At 36.9% G+C, this 25,155-nt stretch overlaps 3 protein-coding genes across 4 annotated transcripts; 2 read left to right on the top strand and 1 right to left on the bottom strand.

The window, feature by feature from the left end:
• The first annotated feature begins 1,540 nt into the window (after positions 1–1,540).
• Positions 1,541–4,338, top strand: LOC116026272 (exopolygalacturonase-like). 2 transcript variants are annotated; one of them, XM_031267753.1, is made up of 4 exons: positions 1,541–1,769; positions 2,467–3,068; positions 3,600–3,819; positions 3,936–4,338. In XM_031267753.1, exons 1-4 carry the CDS (start codon positions 1,617–1,619, stop codon positions 4,170–4,172), a joined length of 1,212 nt encoding a protein of 403 aa, XP_031123613.1. In that variant the 5' UTR covers positions 1,541–1,616; the 3' UTR covers positions 4,173–4,338. The 2 variants fall into 2 exon arrangements, with proteins under 2 accessions (XP_031123613.1, XP_031123614.1); XM_031267754.1 differs by having other exon boundaries at positions 1,635–1,769; positions 2,432–3,068.
• A 3,245-nt stretch (positions 4,339–7,583) lies between these two features.
• On the top strand, positions 7,584–9,430 carry LOC116025674 (probable galacturonosyltransferase-like 7). Its single transcript, XM_031266998.1, has one exon. It carries the CDS (start codon positions 8,106–8,108, stop codon positions 9,186–9,188), a length of 1,083 nt encoding a protein of 360 aa, XP_031122858.1. The 5' UTR covers positions 7,584–8,105; the 3' UTR covers positions 9,189–9,430.
• A 3,787-nt stretch (positions 9,431–13,217) lies between these two features.
• Positions 13,218–18,950, bottom strand: LOC116025305 (cellulose synthase-like protein D5). The gene is made up of 3 exons (XM_031266502.1): positions 17,975–18,950; positions 16,575–17,385; positions 13,218–15,185 (listed from the first exon to the last, which is right to left on the bottom strand). Exons 1-3 carry the CDS (start codon positions 18,886–18,888, stop codon positions 13,407–13,409), a joined length of 3,504 nt encoding a protein of 1,167 aa, XP_031122362.1. The 5' UTR covers positions 18,889–18,950; the 3' UTR covers positions 13,218–13,406.
• Positions 18,951–25,155: the final 6,205 nt, after the last annotated feature.

Here is a 25,155-nt window from a genome sequence, read left to right as displayed (position 1 = left end):
ATATATATATATATATATATATATATATATATATATATATATAATTTAAAAAAAAAAGCTTTGAAGCTTGAAGAAGTAAGGAAAAAGTTATACTATTACTCCGTATATGTTATATTAAAAAAGATATGGAGAAAAAATTGGGGGATTCAAACCGTCTCCCATTTCAAAAGATAAATGCGCACTTACCATCTGAGCATACTACTCAATTTGTTATTTTTATTTGTTTTTCTGTACTTATATATAAAACATGTACTATATATACATATATACATACAAGGGCTATATATGGGGTGGGGGTGGAGTGAGTGGGGGCAGCTGCCTCCATTGCCCCCAAGGCAGCTCCGTCTCTGTGTGTACCGTCTATGGTAATTACAGGAAGACAATAACGAATAGTCGAATACCATCAATAGCTGCCTTCAAATTAAAGTTCTAAAAGTGTATATGAACTCACAGTAATTAGAACCCCTTACTGACCCTGTCGTTTGAAGTCCATATATAACTGATAGGGATGTCAATTTCTCCTGCTGTCCCACGCCAAGTGAAGGGGATCGGGAAAAAATTCGGGGATGGGGAATGCTTTCAATTCCCCATCGAGGAGGGGACAGAGATCGGGATACCTCTCCCCCGCCCCGTCCTGTCCCCAGTCTTTAAAATATATAAGATCTAAAAATCACCCGAAGAAATTACACTTGTGTTTAATTTTATAAAGTTAGTCTAAAAAATAAATTTGAAAAATGAGAACTTAAAAATTAGAAAACAGAAAGCAAAAACCAGTTGTTTGAAGTGTTACTCCAAATGAATAATTGTCAATAAGGAAAAATATACAAAAATAATACTCCGTACAAATATAAGATATTTAAAGGCATATCCCATACCACTTCTTACTCCAATCAAGGGTCGACATAATTTGTTGAGCAGATACTATAGTTAGGTTAGAGTGCACTTAAAAAAAAAAAAAAAAAAAAAAAAAAAAAAACCTAAAATATAAATTATAGTATGAATCCAGCCACTTTGTATGAATAGAGAAACTTCATGTCTGATCTTGACCAGATAAATTTTGAATCATCATAAACAACCATAAACATATGAAAGTTGCAGATCATCTTCTTAGCTGCAATAAGTAAAACTTGTAGTCTATAATTATGCGGATGAAATGACATCTAAATGGTATCAAATGTTGATATAACATATTATAATTAGCATATTAAAAATAAACACCTTTTACTTTCAAAAAAAAAAAAAACCTTTTAAATTAATTAATAGCAATATGTCACATACATTAACATTTATTAAAACTTTTAATCTATATCAAACGTTATTTAACAAAAAAAAAATTACCTAGCAAATTTAACTTTCTGAAGGTTTTTGGTCTCTTGATCTTCAATGGTTAAGAATTGAGAGGATGCATCTGAGCATCTCTCCTTAAAAATAGTAACCACAAGACACTATTAGCGGCACGTAGAACGTACATACCGCGTTGCCATAAAATTGGTTGTATAAAAGATATCTAGTTTTCAACATTTCTTGCCAACCCCTTTCTTCCTATCCTAAAACAATAAAGACGCAGAAAAGGTATCTGTCGTCTTAGGTACGTTGAACATATTTATGTGGCCACAATGGAGATCAAGGCAGCTGGAATTTTTGTTATCTTAGGTATAGCCTTGCTCTCTACCGGAGTGGAATGCATCCCTCCTCGTGGCCATACACACTCTATTTTCGACGTTACCAAATTTGGGGCTAAACCCGATGGCAAAGGAGATAGCACAATGGTACGTACATATATACGTGCATGCATGCATGAGTTCCATTTATTTATATGTTAACAGGACATGATTTTGGACTGTGCAAGCTGCCCAACAGCACAAGATCTCAAATTTTAGAGGGTCTAATATTTAATTTTTATCTAGCTAGCTAAGAAATTAAAAAACAAAAAGTTTGCAATTATTCATAAAAGATTCCAATGAAGAAATGTGTGTCTATAGTATTTCATATTGGAGATCAAGGGTTTAAATCTGACCCTTTATGCACACCTTCCCCCCTTTTTTTTTTTAAAAGAAAAAAATTAAGGTATTGGTTTTAAAGATCGCGCTTTTTATAGGGTCTCATTTATTTATAAGAATGAAACCACCAGAATCTAAAAGCCCGCCCAGTACCAATCATTATTGTGTGGACCATAGTCAACCTAGCTGTGTGGACTATACTATTAAATAATGTACATTAAGTATAAAATTAATGTATATTCAGTATAAAAATAATGTACATTGTATTCAGGGGTGTACATTATTTGTGTACTTTATATTGTATAATGTACCTTTAGTACACAAATAATGTACATTTAGTATATTAAAAATGTACTTTTTGTTATGGTTCACGCAGCACTATGTGGACTATGGTCCACACAATAATTTGTCTTTAACATATGATGTATAAGAAATGGATTGAAATCCATTTCTTGCATGCATGCAGGCAATGATTAGAGCGTGGAACAAAGCATGCCATTCTAAGGGGGCCGCTAAGGTTGTAATTCCACGAGGAACATTCCGGGCAGGCGAGGTTGTGTTCGAAGGACCCTGCACGGCTAAGCCCATTGTGATTGAAATTAAGGGGACCGTGGTGGCCGACAGCGATCTCAGCGTCTACACTTCGAACTATTGGTTTATCATCGAACACGTTGCGGGCGTGGAAGTCACGGGCGGAGGAACCATGAACGGGCGTGGAGAGGATGTGTGGCAATTTGACGCGGACGAGAAAATTAAGAATGCTCCTCTTCTTCCTGTTTCTCTCATATTCCAAGGCGTGAACCGGTCTGGCATTCATGATATCAAGTTTGTGAATAGCAAGGGGTTTCATATGAAAGTGTCGGACTGCAATGATTTTAGTGTTGCGAAGCTCCGCATAACCGCTCCCGGAGACAGCCCGAACACGGATGGCCTCCACATTAGCGGATCTACCAACGTTAATGTTAGTGATCTTGTGGTGGGAACGGGTGATGACTGCGTATCCATAGGCGATGGGAACACCAATCTTCTTGTTACTAGGGTCACTTGTGGCCCTGGACATGGCATCAGGTTAGATCCATCACCAGGGCAATTCTTTTTGTTAAGATCAAGCGCTTATTATTATGTCAATTCTCCGTCCAGCACTTACTAGGCCCGTCTTAACTCGAACTTATGACCTGATTATGATATCACTTGTTGTTAAGATCAAGCCCTTACCATTACGTCAAAAGCTATAGCTAGCTCACAGCAAAGGGCACAACTCATAACTTTATTTCTCTATGGTGTCATTACATTTTCAATAGTCAAAAGCTATATATAGCTATAGCAAATGATGCAATTTTATTTCTTTATATAGCTATCACATTTTCTAGATGCAAGGTGCTGAATCGGCCCTTCACTGGCCTCCCTAACAATTTCTTAACCACCAATTACTGGACTTGGCTCAAGGCTCCGCCCAATACTTTTTCTAATTACTTTGTCAATAATCTATTATCCAAGAATTAAGTGAGATGTCTGTGCCTGGTAGTGTGTGTCTATAGTAATTTACTTTATTAACTGTTTTGTTGTGGGTGTGACATATATATATATGCATGGAAGCAGTATTGGGAGCCTTGGGAAGCGGGAAAAAGAAACTGACGTGAAAGGAGTAACGGTGAGAAATTGCACACTAATAAGCACCACAAATGGAGCAAGAATCAAGACGTATCGTGACTCGCCAAAGCTCAAGGCTTCTGGGATTATTTTTGAAGATATAGTGTTGCACAATGTTACTCATCCCATCATTATCGATCAAGACTACAACTCCAAAAGCAGAAAAGAGGTACCTAGTACTATACCTTAGCTAAGCTAATTAATTAATTTTTCTTTTTCATTATATATATATATATATATATTACATTACAAATTACATTATAAATGAATTTTTAATTTTTTCAGCCATCTAATGTGAAGCTGAAAGATGTCCATTTCCGCAACATAAGAGGAACGGCGTCGAAGAAACATCCGGCGATCTCCCTCACTTGCAGCCAAGCAGTTCCCTGTGAAGACGTAGAATTGGCCAACATTGATATTGTATCGGTGGAGGGTAAGGCCGCCCAGCTTAAACCAAACACATGCGTCAATGCCAAAACAATTGTAAAGGGGAAACGAAACCTAGGTGGTTCCTGCGGCTAGCTCGATTCTGTCATGTATTGTAACACCACGCTCTATCTCTATCCATATATCCTTACTCGGGGAGGAAGAAAGGGGTTGCCGCCCTTCCAATTATCTTTTCACTACTGTACAAATCTAATAAAATATCACTCCCTATTTCTATGAATATATTAATTCTCCCTCCAAATTCTTTAAAACATATTTAAATATTTTATCAATATTGAAAGTCAAATTCTTAACTCTAAATAAAACATTTGTAATTGTAGTATGCGTGAAAGTAGGTTGGAAAGGTAGAACTTTTCCTACATGTCATTCTCTAAGGATGCGAATGAGAATTGGACAATGCACAAGTGCATAAGAGCGGTAGAAAGTTAGGTGTATTATTAAAGTAACAAGTGAAAGTAAAGCAAAAAGTAATTGTAAAGAAGTAAGTAAGTGAATGGAGGGGACTAGACTAGGTGTTCCTTGATTGGATGCAATAAAATGGACCTAAGTATAAGAAGTAGTGTAATGCATTGGATCATGATATATTCTTGGAAGATATTTCCATTGTCAAGCCACTATCGTGGTCTATTTGACCTATCAAGTAGTAGAACCTCACTCTTGTAGCAATCTGACTACTTGAGACATTTCATCGAATACTTAGAGTCAACATCTTCTTTTGAGCTCTACTACCTCTCATCACAAGGTTAGAATTGCAAGTGGAGTGAGCTATCCTAGACCTTCCATATAATGCGAGCCGTCATTATAAGAGTCCACACAAAGTCCGCTTCCAACAATAATTTAAATCAATACATCAAGTCACTTCCTAATTGCAATGAAGAGTAGAAGCTAGATATAACATCCAACATCCCGCATGGGTAGTTCAACAGGTCACATGGGTGAAGTTTGGAAAAGGGTCTAACTAAGGGGTGCAATTGCACTTATTTGATATCCTTTTGTGGCTAATCTTGGTGTTTTATGCTCTAATATGTTAATCAATTACAAAGCTTCACTCTTGGCACACTTTAGATGTTTTTATAGGTTTTTGAGGCTTGAAAGGAAAGCATGTAAACTTGTCGAAGTGAAGCAAACAAAGGAGAAGAGGCCGAAGGAAATGCAGACACACTTCCACGCGTGGACATGGCGTGAAAATGTTCATCAACATCCACGCCAATATTCCACGCATGGAGAAGGAGAGAGGCCGGTTAAATGATGTTTTCCACGCCAATCCACGCGTGGACTAGGCGCGGATGGGTCATGGCGTGGCTAATTTGTCCAAGGGCAATTGAGGGAGGTTATTTAACGCATTAGAATAGATATTTGGAAAGGTTCTTTTTAGTTTTACAATTTACTTAACTTTTCTATAGATTGTAAATTGTCCAAGGGCAATTTACTCACATTTAGATTGTAGAAAGAGAAACATTTACATTTCCTTGCAATCTTGTTGGAGAAGATCTACATTCAAGTTTGGATTTGGAATTCTATTGCTTTTGTTTAGGTAAATCTCTATCTCTATTTTGACCTTGTTTACCTATTTGATTTCAATTTCTATTTCTAATTCATGCAATTAGGTTTTACATTTTGTGAATTATGAGTAGGTAATTTTCTATTAGGGATTGAGTTGTGGAATTTCATGATGCTAAGTGTTGATTCCTAGTTCCTAATTTGAAGATTGGATTGTGTGGATTGGATCAATTGTTCTTGTTCATGATTGATGATTTGTATGTGTTTTCCTTGAGCTTGGCCACTCTTTGAATAATCTAAGGCATCAAAGCTATGCAAGATGCTGCTAGGTTTGATGTAGCTATTTCCTATTTTAGACTTGAGAAGTATGAATAGGCAAGGTGATGTAGGCAAAGTGTTTGTGAAAATGCCTCTATGCCTATTGGTTGTCTAAAAGCACTCCAAAGCTAGAGAGTTCCTAGTAAACCAAAGGGTGAACGGTAGTAGCAAGCCACCCGAGAATAACCAACCACACAAACCAATTCTCCTATTAAAAAGATACACAATGATGCATCATGATTGCACACAATTCATTCCCTAGCTTTCTTTATTTGATTTCATTCAATTGGTTCTTTATTTTGTTCAAACTACAACAACAATTCTTGTATTCGTTGTTTGTTCGTGATATGGCGAATGAGGGATTCACAAGGCATTCCCTTGACTAAGAGCTAAGCAATACTTCATACTTGACCTCCTTGAGAGAACGATAACACTCGGGGATAACCCCAAAACAATTCTTTTGATGAGAACCGCACAAAAAGCGTAAATCAACCCCCTAAGGCCAAAATGTTTATGTGGCAAGCTTGTTTTTTTTTTGTCTCACCACTACCGACCTCTTTCGTATGAAGAAAGTGGATTGCCCAATATTATGTCAACCTTCCTTCGTGATGACAATATCATTTCCCATGCATTGGTTCTTTATGATTTTGCTGGAGAATACCAGTCATACTTTGATGCTCAAATGAGTGTGGACAATAATCATATTTTTGTAGATTGGGTGGGTTTAAACGTGCAAAGTCTCAGAAGTAACCAAAGAAATCTTCTCTCAATGATTTGTTGTTATATATTTGGCTGGCAATAAACGACAAATATGACATAATCAAGCTTCCTTAGCAAGGAATGCGTTAGAGAGAGCTAGAACTCATCTTTGCAATTGGAGAGGGAGGTATATGGTGGTGTTAATCAAGATGGCTAACCCATAACTAGGTTCGCTGAGAAGTGGGATAAATCCCCTACAAGGTGGCTAAAACTAAATGTGGCCGGATGCAATCGTTGATTCGAGAAAACGAAGAGTGAGTTTCGATTGGGTCTTGAGGGATGACATGGAAGTTTCATTGCAATTAAGAGTTTGGTTCAAAATATAATGTTTTTTTTTCACACCCAGAGAAGTAGAATATGTGTTTTAGTGTTTAGAAAATGTGCAAGTGGAGTCTATGTTCTCGAAGTGGTCCAATGTCTTAGCAAGACAGTTGAATTAGATCATCTTCTTTTGATCTTATTCTTCTTGATATTAAATATATGTTACCATATTTTAGTAATCTGTCAATTTGTTAACTCGGGAGTCCGTCTCTTTGATTGATTGCAAAGAATGATTTTTCTACCTTCTTCCTTTATTTGTAACGTGTTATGTTAGACCTTGCTTAATACAGAGTATAATCATTCTTGCTTTTTAAATAAATGGTAGGGTATGGAATTTATAGAAATGTAACAAAAAATTAGTTCTAATGAATGTCAAACACGTAACATTATAATCATTGCAATGATAAATTAAAAAAAAAAAAAAAAAAAAAAAAANAAAAAAAAAAAAAAAAAAAAAAAAGAAAGAAAGAAAAAAGTTTTAGTTTCACTTTATGAGTTAAAGACTTAAAGGACTTGAATTTCTAGTATCTCACGAAATTACGTACACCAGTTACGGTGGTTATAATAAATTTAAAATTTAGAAACGATGATGAAAATTAAGTAAATCCGCCGCAGCATTAGATGGGTAGAAACCAAACATCTCGTAAAAGGCTAAAATACATATGGTAAAAAATGAACCCTCTACAATTCTACTTCCACTTCCTATTTCTTCTTCTTCTCTCTCCGAACTGTCTTCTTGCTTGAGAGAGAAGACAGAGACGACTGCAACCACGGCGGTGCGGTGCAGTGCAGTGCAGTGCGGCCAGCCTTTCCTATTCGGCTTCAATGGATTCTTCCCTTTCTATCAAACTTCGCTTCGTTCCCACGGCATTCGAGTAGTGAAAGAGGAAAAGGAGAGAAGATAAAGGAAAGCATATATACAATCTTCCTGCAACCATTGATTTAATTTTACACTTGACAGTTTGTATTTCTATTCTGTACACTCTGGCTGACCTTAAAGGAACCCTAGCCTTAATCTTCACTTCAGATTATTCTTCGAGCGTAGCGGGGCGTCTCGATTTCAAATCCAAGAAGAGGAAGAGGAGAACCGGGGGTTTCCTTGTTAGAACGATGCTCTGGATGATGAGATTCTCGTGGTTTGTTTCTGCTGTTGTGGTCACAATTGTGCTCTCGCCGTCGCTGCAGTCCTTCCCGCCGGCAGAAGCCATCAGATCGTCTAACTTCGATTCCTATCTCCGGTTCCATAATTCCAGCGGTGTTCTCGATCAGTTTTCGTTTCGGAAAGCGCCTCTGTTTCGGAGTGGCGGCGAATGCGGTTCCGCATTGGGGGAAACCGGCGTTTGCGATCCGTCTCTCGTTCACGTTGCGATTACTCTGGATGTGGAGTATCTCAGAGGCTCAATCGCGGCCGTTCATTCGATTCTTCAGCATTCCAGGTGTCCGGACAGTGTGTTCTTCCATTTCCTGGTCTCACACGCCAATCTCGAAACCCTAGTCCGCTCCACTTTTCCGCAATTGAAGTTGAAGGTTTATTATTTCGATCCGGAGCGTGTACGGAGCCGGATCTCCACATCCGTCCGGCAAGCACTGGAGCAGCCGCTCAACTATGCTCGGAATTACTTGGCCGATATTCTGGAGCCTTGCGTCGGCAGAGTCATATACCTGGACTCCGATCTCGTCGTGGTCGATGATATTTCCAAGCTTTGGAGGACCAGCTTGGGGACGAAGACCATAGGAGCTCCAGAATACTGCGAGGCCAACTTCACCAACTACTTCACCCGCAATTTCTGGTCGGACCGGAGATTTTCCGGTACCTTCAAGGGACGGAATCCCTGCTACTTCAACACCGGCGTTATGGTCATAGATCTAGGCAAATGGAGGCGATTCGGATATACGAAACGGATCGAGAGGTGGATGGAGATCCAGAAGACGAATCGCATCTACGAGCTAGGCTCACTGCCGCCTTTCCTATTAGTCTTCGCCGGAGACCTAGCCCCAATTGAACACCGGTGGAACCAGCACGGCTTAGGCGGCGACAATGTTAGAGGAAGCTGCCGCGACCTCCACCCTGGTCCGGTGAGCCTTTTGCACTGGAGCGGCAGCGGCAAGCCCTGGCTCCGACTCGACTCTAACAAACCCTGCCCGCTTGACTCTCTCTGGTCACCCTACGACCTGTACGGACATTCTACCTGAATTTCTCGCCGGTAAATTAACTTCTTTTTTCTATATGGTTTCATTATTATTATTATTTTTTTTATCTTCATTTTGTTTTTGTTTTTTAAAATTATTTTTACATTTGAAGAAACTTCTCTTATATTAACATAATCGCCATTGTAATGATCATTTGGAGGGTTGGGAGGGGATTTGTTATTTGTATTCTATTTCATTGTTTCCTGTGAAATAAAAGATGACAAATTCAATTTAAAACTTTAAAACGGTCCCCCTGTTTTTCATGTCTGAGTTTTTGATTGATTGATTGTTGTAATGTTGTCCAGTAGTAGTGTATAGAATGCCGACACTATGTGAGTGTGAGTGCATAGTGGACTCCAACCCATGAATAAGACCTCGCCAAATTTATTCTTCAAATATACTGGTCATAAATTGACACTAGAAAAGAGACTGATATGAACTCAGACTTATGAGTGTTGGTTTGGACTAGTGTGTATATGTGTACCTAGTTCACTGATATGTTTTTTATACTAAATCAAACTTTAATTACCCCACAAAAATTAAATTAGTCCGTGAGAAGAACTAATAGTGATTTTTGCTCAGTTTTTGAAAAGAAATTGACTGAAGTAGAAGAGAGAATAGTGATTTTTGCTCAGTTTTTGAGAAAAAATTGACTAGAGTGGAAGAGAGAATAGTGGTTTTTGCTCAATTTTTGAGAAAAAATGGACCGAAGTGGAAGAGAGAAGGGGTGAGAGCTTCCTGCAAGGCACTTGTTTTTAATCTTTGATGTGGACCCAACCAAAACAAAGAAGCAGCTGCCCAATCGCGTGAGTAGCACTGAGGCGCCCAATCAGCCGTGTGCATTACACGCGTTTGCTGGGTGTGTTAACATGCATATTTCTTCTTTTCTTTTTTGAAGAGGCATAATCTTTTTTTTCCTAATTACACATCCAGAAACTCTTCAAAAATTATGCCTCTTGGAGATGCTATGAGTGTGGTACACCTAATATCCTTGAATTTTCACATGTTACATTGTCGAATGTGGTACATATCATAGACCTAAAATATTTCATCCACATCTTAAGAATACCCATTTATGTGGATGAGGATAGATTAGGCGTGCAACATGAGAGGTGTACAAATGAAGCAATGAAGAGGGTTGAGCTGTGGTGATGGGAGAGGATGAGAGCATGTGTTTGTGTCTGCAGAGTGGAAAGAAAATAAAATATAAACTCAATAGTTAAGCGGCATGATAGAGGTTTGATTCTCACCGAAGACATATAGGGTCATTGAAAGACCGATATTCCAAAACATTAATCAGAGGTGATGAAGACTCTTTGTGTAGGGTACAAGTAGTGATGAAAACTGAAGATTGATTGGGTGATTCCCGTCTTTGGACATAATTAAGAAACCTAGGATGTGTTTGGTTCGCACATAAGAATTAGAATCGGTATGGGTGTGTTTGGTTCGCACATGAGAATCAGAATCGGTATGGGTATCAAATACTTGGTAAGAGTAATGGGTTTTGGTGAAAATATTTTGCATGTTTGGTGGTAGAGTGGAATGTGGATGATTATTAATAGTTAGGCAAGAAAGGATGAAGGGAAATGAAATTCTTATTTAATAAGGGTATGAGTTTTTCAATTAATAAGGTATTCCAAACTCATAGTAGTATTCTGGAAACTTGCCAACCAAACAATAACAATTACTTTGATATCCATACTTTGTACCAAACCCATCAACCAAACACACCCCTAATGTATTAAAAAATAAATAAAAATAAAAATAAGAAGGGAGAAAAAAAAAAATAGGAAAGTGGGGTGGCATGTGGTGTGGTGCACCATAGAAAGGCAATTATAAGAATGAGAAGGAGTTTTAGAAGCAACATTTTGGTTTAATATAAAATGTTAGTGTTTTGATGAGGATTGGCAATGCCAGGTTGTAATTTCACATCACATCAATCGCCACCAAACTAGAAATGGATTTTTTTTGTAAGAAAAAAAAAAAAGAAGAAAAAGAAATGGATATTTTGGGTGTTCTATCTCTCATAGTCCAATAAAATGGTACCACGTAGTGGTATGCCTACTAAAACATGGCTGTAAGAATACGATGCGGTGCCGGCCAGTGCCAGCGGTGTTGGGGATGAGAATCCAAAGACACCCCCACGACAATGACAAAACGTACATAATTTTGGATTACTATTTTTAAAAAATACTTTTTCTTTTTCTTCCTCTTTTTTTTTTTTTTTTTTTTTTTTTTTTTTTTGTAGTTACACACTTACACTTGAGAGAGACCATTGAGATTTAATGGGGTGTTTGGTTGTGTATAATTGAAATACAATTACAATACAATTCTTTGAGCTCTCAAATTACCGTGTTTGGTTGAAGAGAATTATAATTACACGGAATTGTAATTCCCTTTACTTGTTGAATTGGAATTCATTCCTCCTCCCATCCTCCCTATGAATTCCAATTCAACATAGCATGGAAAGGAAAAGATATGAAAACAACCTTTTTGAATGACATTTTAGTCTTTGAGTCACTTTTTTCCTTCACATCCCCAATAATTCAATTTCTCCCTATCAAACAATGTAATTGAATTCTTACTTTAATATACTCCCTCATTCCAACCAAACGCCCTGTAAGGGTGTATTTTGTTAAAGATTTTGATACAATTTTATAGAGATTTTGTAAGTGTTTATAAAAATCTTATATGACTAATAATTTAATAACTTATAAATTTTTTATTATAAAAATTAAAAACGCTATTAAAATTCTAAATTGCTACATCTTACAAATTTTCATTGACTTATATTGATGTTATTATAGGTCTTAAATAAATTTATGTATTGCAATTTGCAATTGAAAAAAGAATCAAATTTAATTGTTACAAAACTAATGTATTATAAATTTAAAAAATCTAAATTTTCACTTAGCCTGTATAGTTGGTTAGGAGAAAATTTAGAAATATGATGTTTGCGTGATACTGTGATGGATTTCATTTACCTATAGTTGAGATTTAAAAAATAAAAATAAAAAAATTCAGAAGTCTTAATATGAAAGAATATATAAAAGTCAATGATTTTTTTAATACAAATTTACTTTATCGAATACCACGTGATAGCATAAATTAGACTAAGGTTGGGACCTAGAGTTATACTATGAGATAAGAGAATAAGGGATGAAAATGTATTCCTTGTGTAAGCCAAAGGTGATAGGTCAATTGCACAATGAGAAAAATAGTCTGATCAACCCGTGAATCCATGACGATACAATAATGAATGCAAGGACTACTAGTGCTATGATGACTTGTGTCAAGTGAGTTTAACGTTAGCCGGCTCTACTCGAGGGAGAAAGCAATTGGTAAGTGAATGATGTAGTCTAGCCAGGCGGCACAACAAACTATCTTGTTAGCTAGGTAAGCGTAGATCATCCATCGTTGCATCCAACTCAATACAAGTGGCCATAGTTGTAGCTTAATCCTCCCCACCACCTTTGGTTAGTCGGGCAATTCAATACACTTGATCTTTCAAGCTTGTTCCCCTGGACTTATCATTTGGGCTATTAGGCTCCAGCCTATAACCCATCACTAGTCAATTTTTAAAAATTATTCTGTATTTAAAAGTATGAATCAAATATCACTCTTTTAAAATTTCATTAATGTTAATTTAAACATTTAAAATAATGTATTTTGATCAAAATACACTCCTAAAATTTATGATAGATTCTTATTTTGGTTTGTTTAGCAGAATAATAAAATCCAAGTTATTAACACAGTAACAAGATTAGAGTGGTGATCTCTTTTACCCATTTTCTTGAATTTTTGAGATCACCCTTTCCAACTAGTCTCCTAAGTCCTATACACACTCTTAATCATTATTCTGGCAATTTTAATTTTATTAAAACTTTTTAAATATTAATGTAGCATTACGCTAACATATCGTGATGCAGCAGTGCTAAATGTCATCTTTCATGTCTCTCTAAATTTAACTTTCCAGCTAGCTAATTGTAGCAGCAAGCATTGTACCAAAATAAGCTTAAGAAGATGAGGATGAGGATGAAGATGTTTCTTACAAAGAAACCTGCAAATTTGTATTCCAGTCACAACATATTATTAATATTCATTACAAGGGGCAGTAGAGTAGTACATAAAAAAAATACACACATTCATTCTATGCAATAGGAAAAACAACATAGGTTGAAGTTGAGAAACTTCATATGGTATTAGCAGCAGAGCAGCAAATTAAGGGAACTGGAAGGTCATGTTGTAATCTTGGTGACCATTGGGAGGGTATATGTACAGTGCAAGCAATGAAATGATGATGCATATGAGTGCAGCCCAGAGGAACACTATGGTGGGGACCTTCCCCTTTCTCCCCATCAACCCCTTTGAGAAAGGGTAGAGATGAGACAGCACCCAGAAGCTGAAGAACACCCCTCCAAGCAGCTTACTCCACTGTGGGAATGGGCTGTACACCGTCCTGAAAACCGCCACCGCTATAGCCACACAGTTGAGCAAGATGATTGTGATGGGAGGGATCATCAGCACCGTCCACCTGAACTCGTAAAGCTCAGCGAATTCGTCCTCCCCGTCGTCGGGGGCTGCTGATTTTGATGTCAGTGTGAAGTTTATGTCCACTCCTGCTATCACCTTCAGCAGCCCTTGTATGACTGCTGCAGGGTGTGCACTGGTCCCACCTATCAACCAAAACTGCTCATTCCTCCACCAGTCTTCCAGAGTGATTCCTGACCATTTGATCTCCAGGATTGCCAGGAGGCATAGGGTGAGAGTTATTGACAATAGGAACACTAAGAATGTGATGTTGAGGGACTCAACAATGAACTTCCCAGAGAAGAGGGAAAGTGCTGGGAGAAAGCAGTAGACCAGGAGGAAGATGGAAGTGAAGGGGTACATCCCAACATTGAAATAAGCTACTCTCTGTAGAAACTTCATCCTTGGACTAGCAAATAGGGCATTGTTCCTGGAGAAGAAGATCTCAACAGAACCAGTTGCCCATCTTAGGACTTGAATCAGCCTATCTGTCAAGTTGATTGGAGCTGTTCCTCTAAAGGCATCCCTTTTTGTGACACAGTAGATTGATCTCCACCCTCTATTGTGCATCCGGTAACCTGTCACAACGTCTTCTGTGATAGAACCATATATCCATCCTACTCTTCTTCCCCACTCAGTTTTATCCTCATAGTAGCAGCTTATCACACTCACTGCCTCTGCAAGTGCCGAGGCATCTAATGGCTCGCGTTGTACAGCTAGAGAGCCAGCAGGCCGGCCTAGACAGCCTTTGCCTCGCAACTCATGGAGCAGCCTACCACCAAATTCAGCAACAGCAATTGAGTCAACAAGAGGCACTGAGTTACCGAATTGCTTTGGAAGCAAAACCCTGGTTAAGTCTTCATCATCATTGTGAGCACCAATGGTTGGTAAAACCATTTCCTCATCATCCTCTTGGCCATTTGGCATGTTGGGTTTCCTCAGAACCTTCCTTGTCTTCCTCCTACCACACCATCCATGGTGTTCAGTCGCTCGGGGTGGACTGAACCCGTATAGTGCAATTCTTCGAAAGATACAGCCCGTGCCAACATACATAGGACCTTGCAACCCATCAAGTGCTCTCATGCTCACATCAAAGAAAACTGTGTTGTGGTTTGCGTACCTATCGTTTGGATCAATGCCCTCGAACCTCTGAGGGAATTGAACATAGCAGATCCTGTCTCCTCCTTTGTCGAGCATAAAGCACATCCCTTCCCTCAAAGCTAATGAGTTGTATATGTAATGATCACAATCAAGATTAAGAATGAATGCACCATTTGACATAATCGCGCTGGCACGGACTAAGGCATTCATAGCTCCAGCTTTCTTGTTGTGATCAAAACCAGGCCTCTTCTCACGTGAAACGTAAACCAACATTGGCAATCTTATATCGACATCCGTTGTGGAAATCAAGTTCTTTTCATCTACTTCATTGCCAAAAAGAGGTTCTGAATTTGGTGGAACCAACATAATCTGAACATACAATAAGAGGATAGAAATTAGTACAATGGCAAAATAGTTCAACAGAAACTTCAAAAATGTAAAAATGAAAAGAAGATGATTACCTGTATAATTCCTTCATGATCACCTCTTGAGTGACCTTCCTCCCCTGATGACCAAGTGCCATGCCAATGAGTTCCATCAGACATCCAAGTAGCCCTTGGAACCTTGATAGGTTCAGATAAATTTTCTCTGAGTTCAAACTGTTTCTTCTTAGCCCTCAGCTCCTGTTGGGCATTGTAAGCATCTGATCTTCTCCTTATTGATTCTGGCAACCCATTTATCCTTACCTTGAATTCATCATATTCTCTCTTCACCCTTCTTCTGTCTCTAACAAAGTCAATTCTCACTTTGTTCTTAAGTGGATCACGCTTCTGGGCGAAATAAGCCTCAGGATTTCTAGGTTCTATCTTGTGCTTTTTGCAAAATGGAACCCACACTCTTGCAAAGCTTGCAGCTTCAGCAAGAGCCTCAAATGTCACCAGAGAACCTCCATCATCTGAGAGATAGCATGCCACCTTCTCCACAGGATAATCAACGGCCAGGATGGAAAGAATGGTGTTTGCAGTCACAAGGGGTGGCTCCTTCTCTGCATCAGCAGTTGATACAAAAATGTCAATCCCTGGCAGATCAGATAGCCCTTTGGGGTTCCTAAGGTTTGGACCTGAGCCTTCAAATCTTTCTTTAAGAACAGCAAGGTCAGTGATTCTTTTAACTGGGCAAAGCTTGGGTAACTGATCAAGAAGCCAAGAAAATGCGAACCATATCTCACAAACTACAGACATCATCCACAACCACATTGCCTCCCGATTGGGATGGCAGATCCTCCACGTCAGGAAGCAGCCAAGAGCAGCAAGACGAAGAACCATAAGCAACCTAAGTATTCATATATGCAAACATCAGTTTTAGAGTTCCCAGGTTGAAAATCAAACTTGAAATTCTTGTGCAGTAAGAAAGTTTATGAAATCATTGCACAAATAAAAAATGAGTTGATACCAGCTGGACTCCTCCAAGTATAAGTGGTACTTCACATTTAGTCATAAACTTTCAATTCAATCACTAATTGTCCTTTAACTTTCAAATTTTTAACCAGCTTAGGTCCTAACTTTGCTCTTACTTAAACTAACGGAATGACCATAACAGGTTAAATTTGAAAGTGGTTAAATTAAAAGTTTAGGACTAAAGGTGGTGATGGCACTATACTCAGGCTATCGGAGGACCCTAACTAGTATTAACTCGAACAAAAATAATGAGATATTGTGATGCACAACTAGAACTCTAGAAATTCTCAAAAAAAAAAAAAAAAAAAAAAAAAAAAAAAAAAAAAAAAANAAAATGTAAAAATGAAAAGAAGATGATTACCTGTATAATTCCTTCATGATCACCTCTTGAGTGACCTTCCTCCCCTGATGACCAAGTGCCATGCCAATGAGTTCCATCAGACATCCAAGTAGCCCTTGGAACCTTGATAGGTTCAGATAAATTTTCTCTGAGTTCAAACTGTTTCTTCTTAGCCCTCAGCTCCTGTTGGGCATTGTAAGCATCTGATCTTCTCCTTATTGATTCTGGCAACCCATTTATCCTTACCTTGAATTCATCATATTCTCTCTTCACCCTTCTTCTGTCTCTAACAAAGTCAATTCTCACTTTGTTCTTAAGTGGATCACGCTTCTGGGCGAAATAAGCCTCAGGATTTCTAGGTTCTATCTTGTGCTTTTTGCAAAATGGAACCCACACTCTTGCAAAGCTTGCAGCTTCAGCAAGAGCCTCAAATGTCACCAGAGAACCTCCATCATCTGAGAGATAGCATGCCACCTTCTCCACAGGATAATCAACGGCCAGGATGGAAAGAATGGTGTTTGCAGTCACAAGGGGTGGCTCCTTCTCTGCATCAGCAGTTGATACAAAAATGTCAATCCCTGGCAGATCAGATAGCCCTTTGGGGTTCCTAAGGTTTGGACCTGAGCCTTCAAATCTTTCTTTAAGAACAGCAAGGTCAGTGATTCTTTTAACTGGGCAAAGCTTGGGTAACTGATCAAGAAGCCAAGAAAATGCGAACCATATCTCACAAACTACAGACATCATCCACAACCACATTGCCTCCCGATTGGGATGGCAGATCCTCCACGTCAGGAAGCAGCCAAGAGCAGCAAGACGAAGAACCATAAGCAACCTAAGTATTCATATATGCAAACATCAGTTTTAGAGTTCCCAGGTTGAAAATCAAACTTGAAATTCTTGTGCAGTAAGAAAGTTTATGAAATCATTGCACAAATAAAAAATGAGTTGATACCAGCTGGACTCCTCCAAGTATAAGTGGTACTTCACATTTAGTCATAAACTTTCAATTCAATCACTAATTGTCCTTTAACTTTCAAATTTTTAACCAGCTTAGGTCCTAACTTTGCTCTTACTTAAACTAACGGAATGACCATAACAGGTTAAATTTGAAAGTGGTTAAATTAAAAGTTTAGGACTAAAGGTGGTGATGGCACTATACTCAGGCTATCGGAGGACCCTAACTAGTATTAACTCGAACAAAAATAATGAGATATTGTGATGCACAACTAGAACTCTAGAAATTCTCAAAAAAAAAAAAAAAAAAAAAAAAAAAAAAACTAGAACTCTAGAAGAACAAAAATTGCAGAGAAATTACAGAAAATACTAATTGCAGAGAGACTAAAAGCAAACAGAAAAAGTGCAATGAGATCAAAGTAAAAGACTATGAACAACAGAAAGAAGAAATTGTAGGGAATTATTACCTGTAAGGGCTGATAATTGCTGCAGAAATCCCAACTTTTCTGGTCAAGGGTCTGTTCCTTCTGTCAGTGAAATCCGGAGGGTTTGTTGATCTGTCAATTCCTTTCCCAAATTCATACCCATCACTAGGCCACAACGCATTTCCATAGCCATATGTCCCCTTGGTCTCAAACAACCATCTGTTGTGATCGAAATCTTGATTTGTGTTCTTGAAAGATTGTACGAGAGAAAAGTTTTTCTCTCTTCTGCTTCCACCTCTTCTTGAAGGCAAAGGATTGGCCATGTCTTTCGCCTCAGACTTAGGCTCATCACTTTCATCATCACTGATGCCTTTATAGAGCTCTTTGCAACCAGGACAAGACCCCCCACCATTCCCAACACAATCCAAGTAACAATCCCTGCAAATTCTGAACCCGCATTCACACGGCGCCTCAGGGGCATTCTCGTCACACCCGTCCAGTTCACACACCGTCTTCGATTTCATCTCCAGAGGCTCCACTTCCAGGCTTCTCCTCACGTGCGCACGTGTCACCGAGTTAAATCCGCCGGTGAAAATTGTGTCCTTAATGTAACCGTCGGTAGGGTTTCCGCAGCTTTTGCCGACGTCGAGAGAGCTGTTCGTGGAATCGTCTACGTTCCGGTTATCCGGAGTCGGAGGAATCTGAACCGTGTAAGCCACGAACTCCTCCGTGCTCTCTTTACACATGGAAACGTATCTCCCGCCGGAGGCGGCGATGCGGTTGCCTCCACTCGACGACCCCCTCCTACCGCCGAGCGGCGAATTAGGGTTGGCGTTCGACAATGAGAGTCGCCGAACCGGACTGGTCAAGCCGTGACATGCACCGCCTGAAGTAGAGATAGTAATGGTCACCGGAGACGACGACGATGACGGAGAATCAACCTCCATTTTCACCATTATTATTCTCCGGAAGAAATTGAATTGAAATGAATACTTAGAAAAAAATTGAAGAGATGGAGATCTTGAAGACGAAGATGCCTCTTGCTTAAATTTGAAATCCTGTGTCGGGTTGTCAACTGTTCATGTGCAACGGTCGATTGATATTAACCGCAAGATCATATCTGATCCGACGGTCAATATTGCACTAGCAACCTACAAACGGTCCTTTGTTGACGGCGCCTTGAGTAAAGTCAAAAAAGCGGAGAAAGTTTTCGCTTTCGATTTCAACGGTCGGATTATTAAAGTTCGAATGGTTTACGTAAATACATAGATCTCATAAACCTTTTCATTTATAGCATATACTTTTTAGATTCCACATTTTTTGTAACGGAAAAATTAATAAATAAATCACAATGTTGCTTATGAGTTCATTTAATTGCACAATATTAAGAGATGTCGGGAGTTTGAACTTCCTCTTATATAAAAATTAATTTGGCCAGCATTTTGTCTGTTAATTGGATCGGTCTAGTGCGAGCATGGATTAGTCTGAATATGATATGGACTCATAGATGTCTCACTGTCTCCTACTGTTAGAGTCTGCTCAATATACATCGTGGCCTGACAAAAAAATACAACAATATTAATTTTGTAAAACTAATAATAAATAAATAAGACATTTAATTTTTTTTAATTATCTCAAAGAAAATATATTTAAAAAATTTTTGAATGATTTTGGAACAAAACTTTATATTTAAAATTAGAGTAACGTTACTATCCCTCCAAAAAAAATTCCTCTTAATATGACACTATTTGATTAGATACTTTAAAATTTCATTACAATTTGATAAAATCAGCTATGACACTATTTGATTACATACTTTAAAATTTCATTACAAATTGATGAAATCAGCTAATTTATGATCGCTCAATAATTATATATAGTACGTATACTTATTATATTTATTTTAATGATTTATTTTGTGCTGATAAAGAAGAAAATTTTGATTCACGTACTGAACATGCACAAAGACTTCATAATGATGATGGAATTATTAAACATGTAATATATTAGTGCTGACACAGAATGATACAATTCAATTCCAACAAGCCTTATCATAATGATAGTTTTCTTTTTTTTTAAAAAAAAAATTACAGATTTACAGCTTTATAGAGCAGAAGTCATTTCTCAAGCATCAACTTGCAATAAAGTTATCATACAATTGAGTTAATATCACATTTAATTCTTCAATTTTAATAACACTTTTGACAATTAATAGTTAATGTTTTAATTATTAATTTAATTAAATATAGTCTTTCGACTTTTAAATTTGTATATTGTAATTAAGGGATTAAAAATAATTTTAACTCATATGCAATTACATTGTATTCTCTTTACACAATCACCATGTACATCGCAACCTGAGAGAAATCCTAGTTGAATAAGTACATGTAAAAATTGCACGAGGAGGAATCACAAATTTAACTTCAGTAAATTGTAAGGATCTAAGGGGTAACAGCGTTAAACCTGAAATGTACATAGTATCTTTTAACTAAACAATGTACCATTATTAGTATAATATTGGTTGTTGTATATAAATGTATATTTATCAATTATTATAAAATTGTATGATTCTCTTGTGTACTTGTATTTACTATTTTTGTTGATTGAAAATAGATCTACCTAATATTGAATTGAGTTGGTAGGATAAAGTTTGAGTTGAAAGGCAAATTTTAGTGTGGAGTTTTTGAATTTTGGGATTTAAAGTAAGAGGATAGGGCATGACTTAATAGCAATGTTTGAATTTGATTTGCCCTGCTGGAGCAGTGTAATGACTGTTTTGCACTTTTGCCTCTTGAAGCTTTGAAACCTTTTCTGAGCTCAAACTTGTTAAAATCATTCCAGACAGAAGATTTTAAAATGTATGCTTAATAAATTAGGTATATAATAGCTTGCAAACCAAACAGGAAAGATACATTATACTAGAAAAATCATATACAATGGACTCAAAAACACGTGACCTTCTAGCTTCTGGTGCCTATGATTTATATGTTATGTGTTTTAACTTTTTATTCCATATTTCTAATTTTCTTTAATTTGTAAATTAAATATTTTATTTGATAGAGTTCATTTTAAAATTTATACCTTATTTTTTATAAATTAAAAATAATTTTAAATAAAAACTTATTTTAAAATACTATTTTTTATAGTGTTTTAAAATAAATTATTTAACTTTTAAAATTTTATACCTGTGTCCATAATAATTTAAAAGTCAGCCCTTCTTTCACTGCATCTGAAGATGGATAGTATGGTATAGTACATATACATGGCCACATATGTATATATTATTTATATAAATATTATTTTTAAACTTAATTATTTTTACCAATAATATATTATATTAATATCATTATTTATTTTTGGATATATTAACGTAATATATTGGTGGTAAAAATAATTAAGTTTAAATATTTATAAAATAATATATGCGTTAGCATATAAATATTATGATGTGGCAAAAATGGTGTAAGTGTCACATTAACTAAGTTCACTACAATAAATTTCACATTTAGTGACAACACAAGTTGTCACAAAAACTATCGATTTTGATTAATGACCAATTTTTGAAATCGTCACATGTTGTCACTATATCCTCCGTAACTTTTGGAAAGTTGTCAAAATTATTCAAGACTTTGTGATAAGGTTTACTTACACTAAGGGTGTGTTTGGAAACCCGGAAAATAATTTCCGGATTTTCTTTGTTTGGGAAGACTTGGAAAATGCGGTTAACGGAAAACAACTTCCGTTGACCATGGAAAATATGCACTTTTTTCAGGAAAATGACTTCCTGAAATATGCACTTTTTAGGAAGTCATTTTCCGGATTTCGCTTCCTCCAGGCCAAGCCGACCTCGCCTTCGGAGTTGCCTTCCTGCTCGCAACCCTTCATCTCCATCGCCCTGACTGAGACACCAGCGCTGGTTTCCAGCCGAAAACAAGCAGATCTGTTCTGGTTTCGAAACCATAGCAGTCCAGGATGTGGCCGCCGAGCAGTCCAGGATGTCGCCTCTCGTCCACGTGAAGAAAAGAACAGAGGAGATGGTCGCCGCCGCACCTCATTTCGCCGGATCTGGAGAAGGAGTCGCTGGTCACCGTCATCGTGAAAAGAACAGAGGATATGGTCGCCGCCGCACCTCATCGCTGCTTCGCCGGATCTGGAGGAGTCGCCGGTCACCGTCATCGTGAAAAGAACAAAGGAGATTGTCGCCGCCGCACCTCATCGCTGCTTCGCCGGATCTGGAGAAGGACTCGCCGGTCACTGTCCTCGTTCATTGTTGCGGTTGTTGATTTGGGTAGCTGAGGGAGGGAAGGTGAATATTGAACATGATGGTGGTGGAAGGTGGTTCGGCGGCTAATCTGAGGGAGGGAAGGTGAATATTGAAGATGATGGTGGTGGAAGGTAGTTCGGCGGCTGATCTCAACCCAACCAGAGAAGAAGATGATGAAAATATGCTATATACTATTTATTATATTTAATAATGTAATAAATATTATTAGTTTATATATTTTTATTTATTTTTATATTTTAAATAAAATTATAAAAATATATAATTATACATTTCTCCTCATTTTCCGGAAAATGAACCAAACACACAAAGACAGTTTTCCAAAATGCAACCAAACACTGGAAATGAAATCATTTTCCGCCAAACACACCCTAAAAGTACTATTTGAGTGATAACAATAGGGGTCACAATAAATTTACATTATGTGACCAAATATGTCATTACAAAAAAAATGATCTAGTGATAACACTTTAGACATGGCTCGACCTATGCCCATCCCATTCGGATCAATTTGAACTCGTGACCTCAACTCTAATACCAATTGATAAATTTCTTGTAATCAAGCGCGCTTAACCATAGAGTTCTTTGGTTATTTGGTTGTCATATTCTTCTTAAAGTCAATTAGTGATAAGTATGAGTTGTTTAACATTTGTATTGGAATGAATTGAAACAATTTGACTTGTGAAATTGTTTCTTAGATAGCTTTCATAAATGATAATAAACTTATATTTCACAAAAAAAAAAAGAAAGTTAATAAATGAGCGATTACAAAATGTATTTTCACAATGACATTTATCTTAAGAATCATTAACTAGTTGCATTTTAATTGACCATAATATTTAATATCTTGTTCACACCAAAATACTTTGGTACCAACTTCAATGCAATTTTAGTGGCAAACATTGATTACAACATAACTTCACACAATATTCATCTATTTAATTATAGTGATAAAGTCATTATAACAAATAATTACTCGTCACAATTATCATAACATTAGTGACAAAATTTAATTCAACAAAATTATTGTCACAATTTAGTAATTTTTGTTAGGAAATTATACAGCGTCACAAATTAAATATTTGTAACAATTTCATCACAAAAAAATGACAATCATTTTTTCTCACAATCGTATCCCATTTCTAATTATACTAACTAATTGTATTTTTATTGACGAAAAGAGTTGTCACATATATATATAATAAAGTGACTAACAACTATTTGTCACCAAAAAGTACCAAAATTTGTGTCCACACTATATTTCGTCACAATTACACTCGTTCACATCATAATTATAATGCCGCCAAAATGCATATACATTTAGTGACAACTTATGTTACGGCACTATCATTATAGTTGATAGGGGTAAAATCCCGGTTTACGTATCCCGACCTCCCGGGCTGTGTGCCCAGTTAGGGGTCAACCAGACCCTCCGAATCCTCCTCCCGATCTGACCAGGCCAGGCATCCTTGCGCTCCGGGCTGCAGTAAGGGCCTTTGCGGAGCTTCGAACCAGGGACCCGCACCCGCGTGCCTATCCGCGGGCGCGTTGGACCGACAGAGTGACCGGTGCATGTCCGCCACGCGTCCTACATGCCGCCAGACCGGAAATCCTACTGAAGCCACTATAAAAGGCGCATTTAATACGGTAGAGAGGACTTTTGGCTATTTCTTCAAGGACAGTAGCTAAAGAGACCGGGAACCTCTGACCCACTATCACATAGCTCGGTCTCGCTTAGAGTATTCTACCTTGTACTCTACCGAATATTAATACGAGTATTCTGTTCCGTATTTTGCTATATCAATAGTAATAATGACCGCTTATTTGTAACAAATACTTAATTGTCACAATTACCATGCTATTTGTGACAAAAAAAGAGTTATCACAATTATAGTAAACAATAGTGTTAAACTATTTTTTAGTCACAAAAATGGTATTATTTCTAACTAAATTAAGAAGTGTCACAAAAGATTTGTCATTAAATGTCTTAATTCATGGTTAAAAACTTAAAGGTCATATTAACAATATTAACTATTGCTTTTAATTACATCACTTTTTTAAATACAGCGATTTAATTGAACCAAATGTTAAAGTATAGGGGTTAAATTTAACAAAATTGAAGTATAAGGACTAAATTGAACAAACTACTATAGTATAGGAACTTCATATGTACTTTGACCGATTAAATGGTGATGATGAGACGGGTAAATAAATAATTAATTAATTAATTAATAATATATTAATATAAAAATACTTTCAATGTCACTAGTAAAAACAAGTTAGGTTATTAGATTGGATTTAAAATTAGAATAAGTTTTTACGGAGTATTATTTTAGCATCGTGGGTTCAATTATTGTTAGTGACATTTTAAGTATTTTTATTTTGTGAATGAGCTTGTGGTTTAGTAGTATGAAGTGATTTACTTTTTATACTTTTGAACTCTAAGAAAATAATTATGAATATATACTAACAAATTTATTTTATATTAATATATTATTAATTAGCGATTTGGTAGCCACATCAACTGACATGTAATTTGGCAACGTCATAATATTTAACAATTTAATTAACACCATTAAAAAATTTACTTACTTGTTCTATTTTTAATACGGAGTAGTACATAAACTAAACTGAACATTTACAATAGTATATGGACTAATTGAATAATTAAATGAATTTATAAATCATTTTTTTTAATACAACTGACGCTATTACATTGTAGTATCTGTTCATTTATACCGGTGTCAAACTCATGACCTTTCATTTGAGGGAGGCCAATACATGCCATTTGAGCACAAGGTGCTTGGCAATTTATAAATCATTTTAATTACACCTGTCAGTTTCTTTTAATTTGACCCAATGTGTCTATAATTTCTTTTAAATACATCTTTCTTGGTATAAAATAAGAATTAACATATATTAATTCACAATTAAGTCTACA

The sequence above is a fragment of the Ipomoea triloba genome, chromosome 7 (genome assembly GCF_003576645.1).
Source record: "Ipomoea triloba cultivar NCNSP0323 chromosome 7, ASM357664v1".
NCBI lineage: Eukaryota > Viridiplantae > Streptophyta > Magnoliopsida > Solanales > Convolvulaceae > Ipomoea > Ipomoea triloba.
Note: the sequence above shows the minus strand (reverse complement) of the source record. Positions and strands in the feature narration are given on the sequence as shown.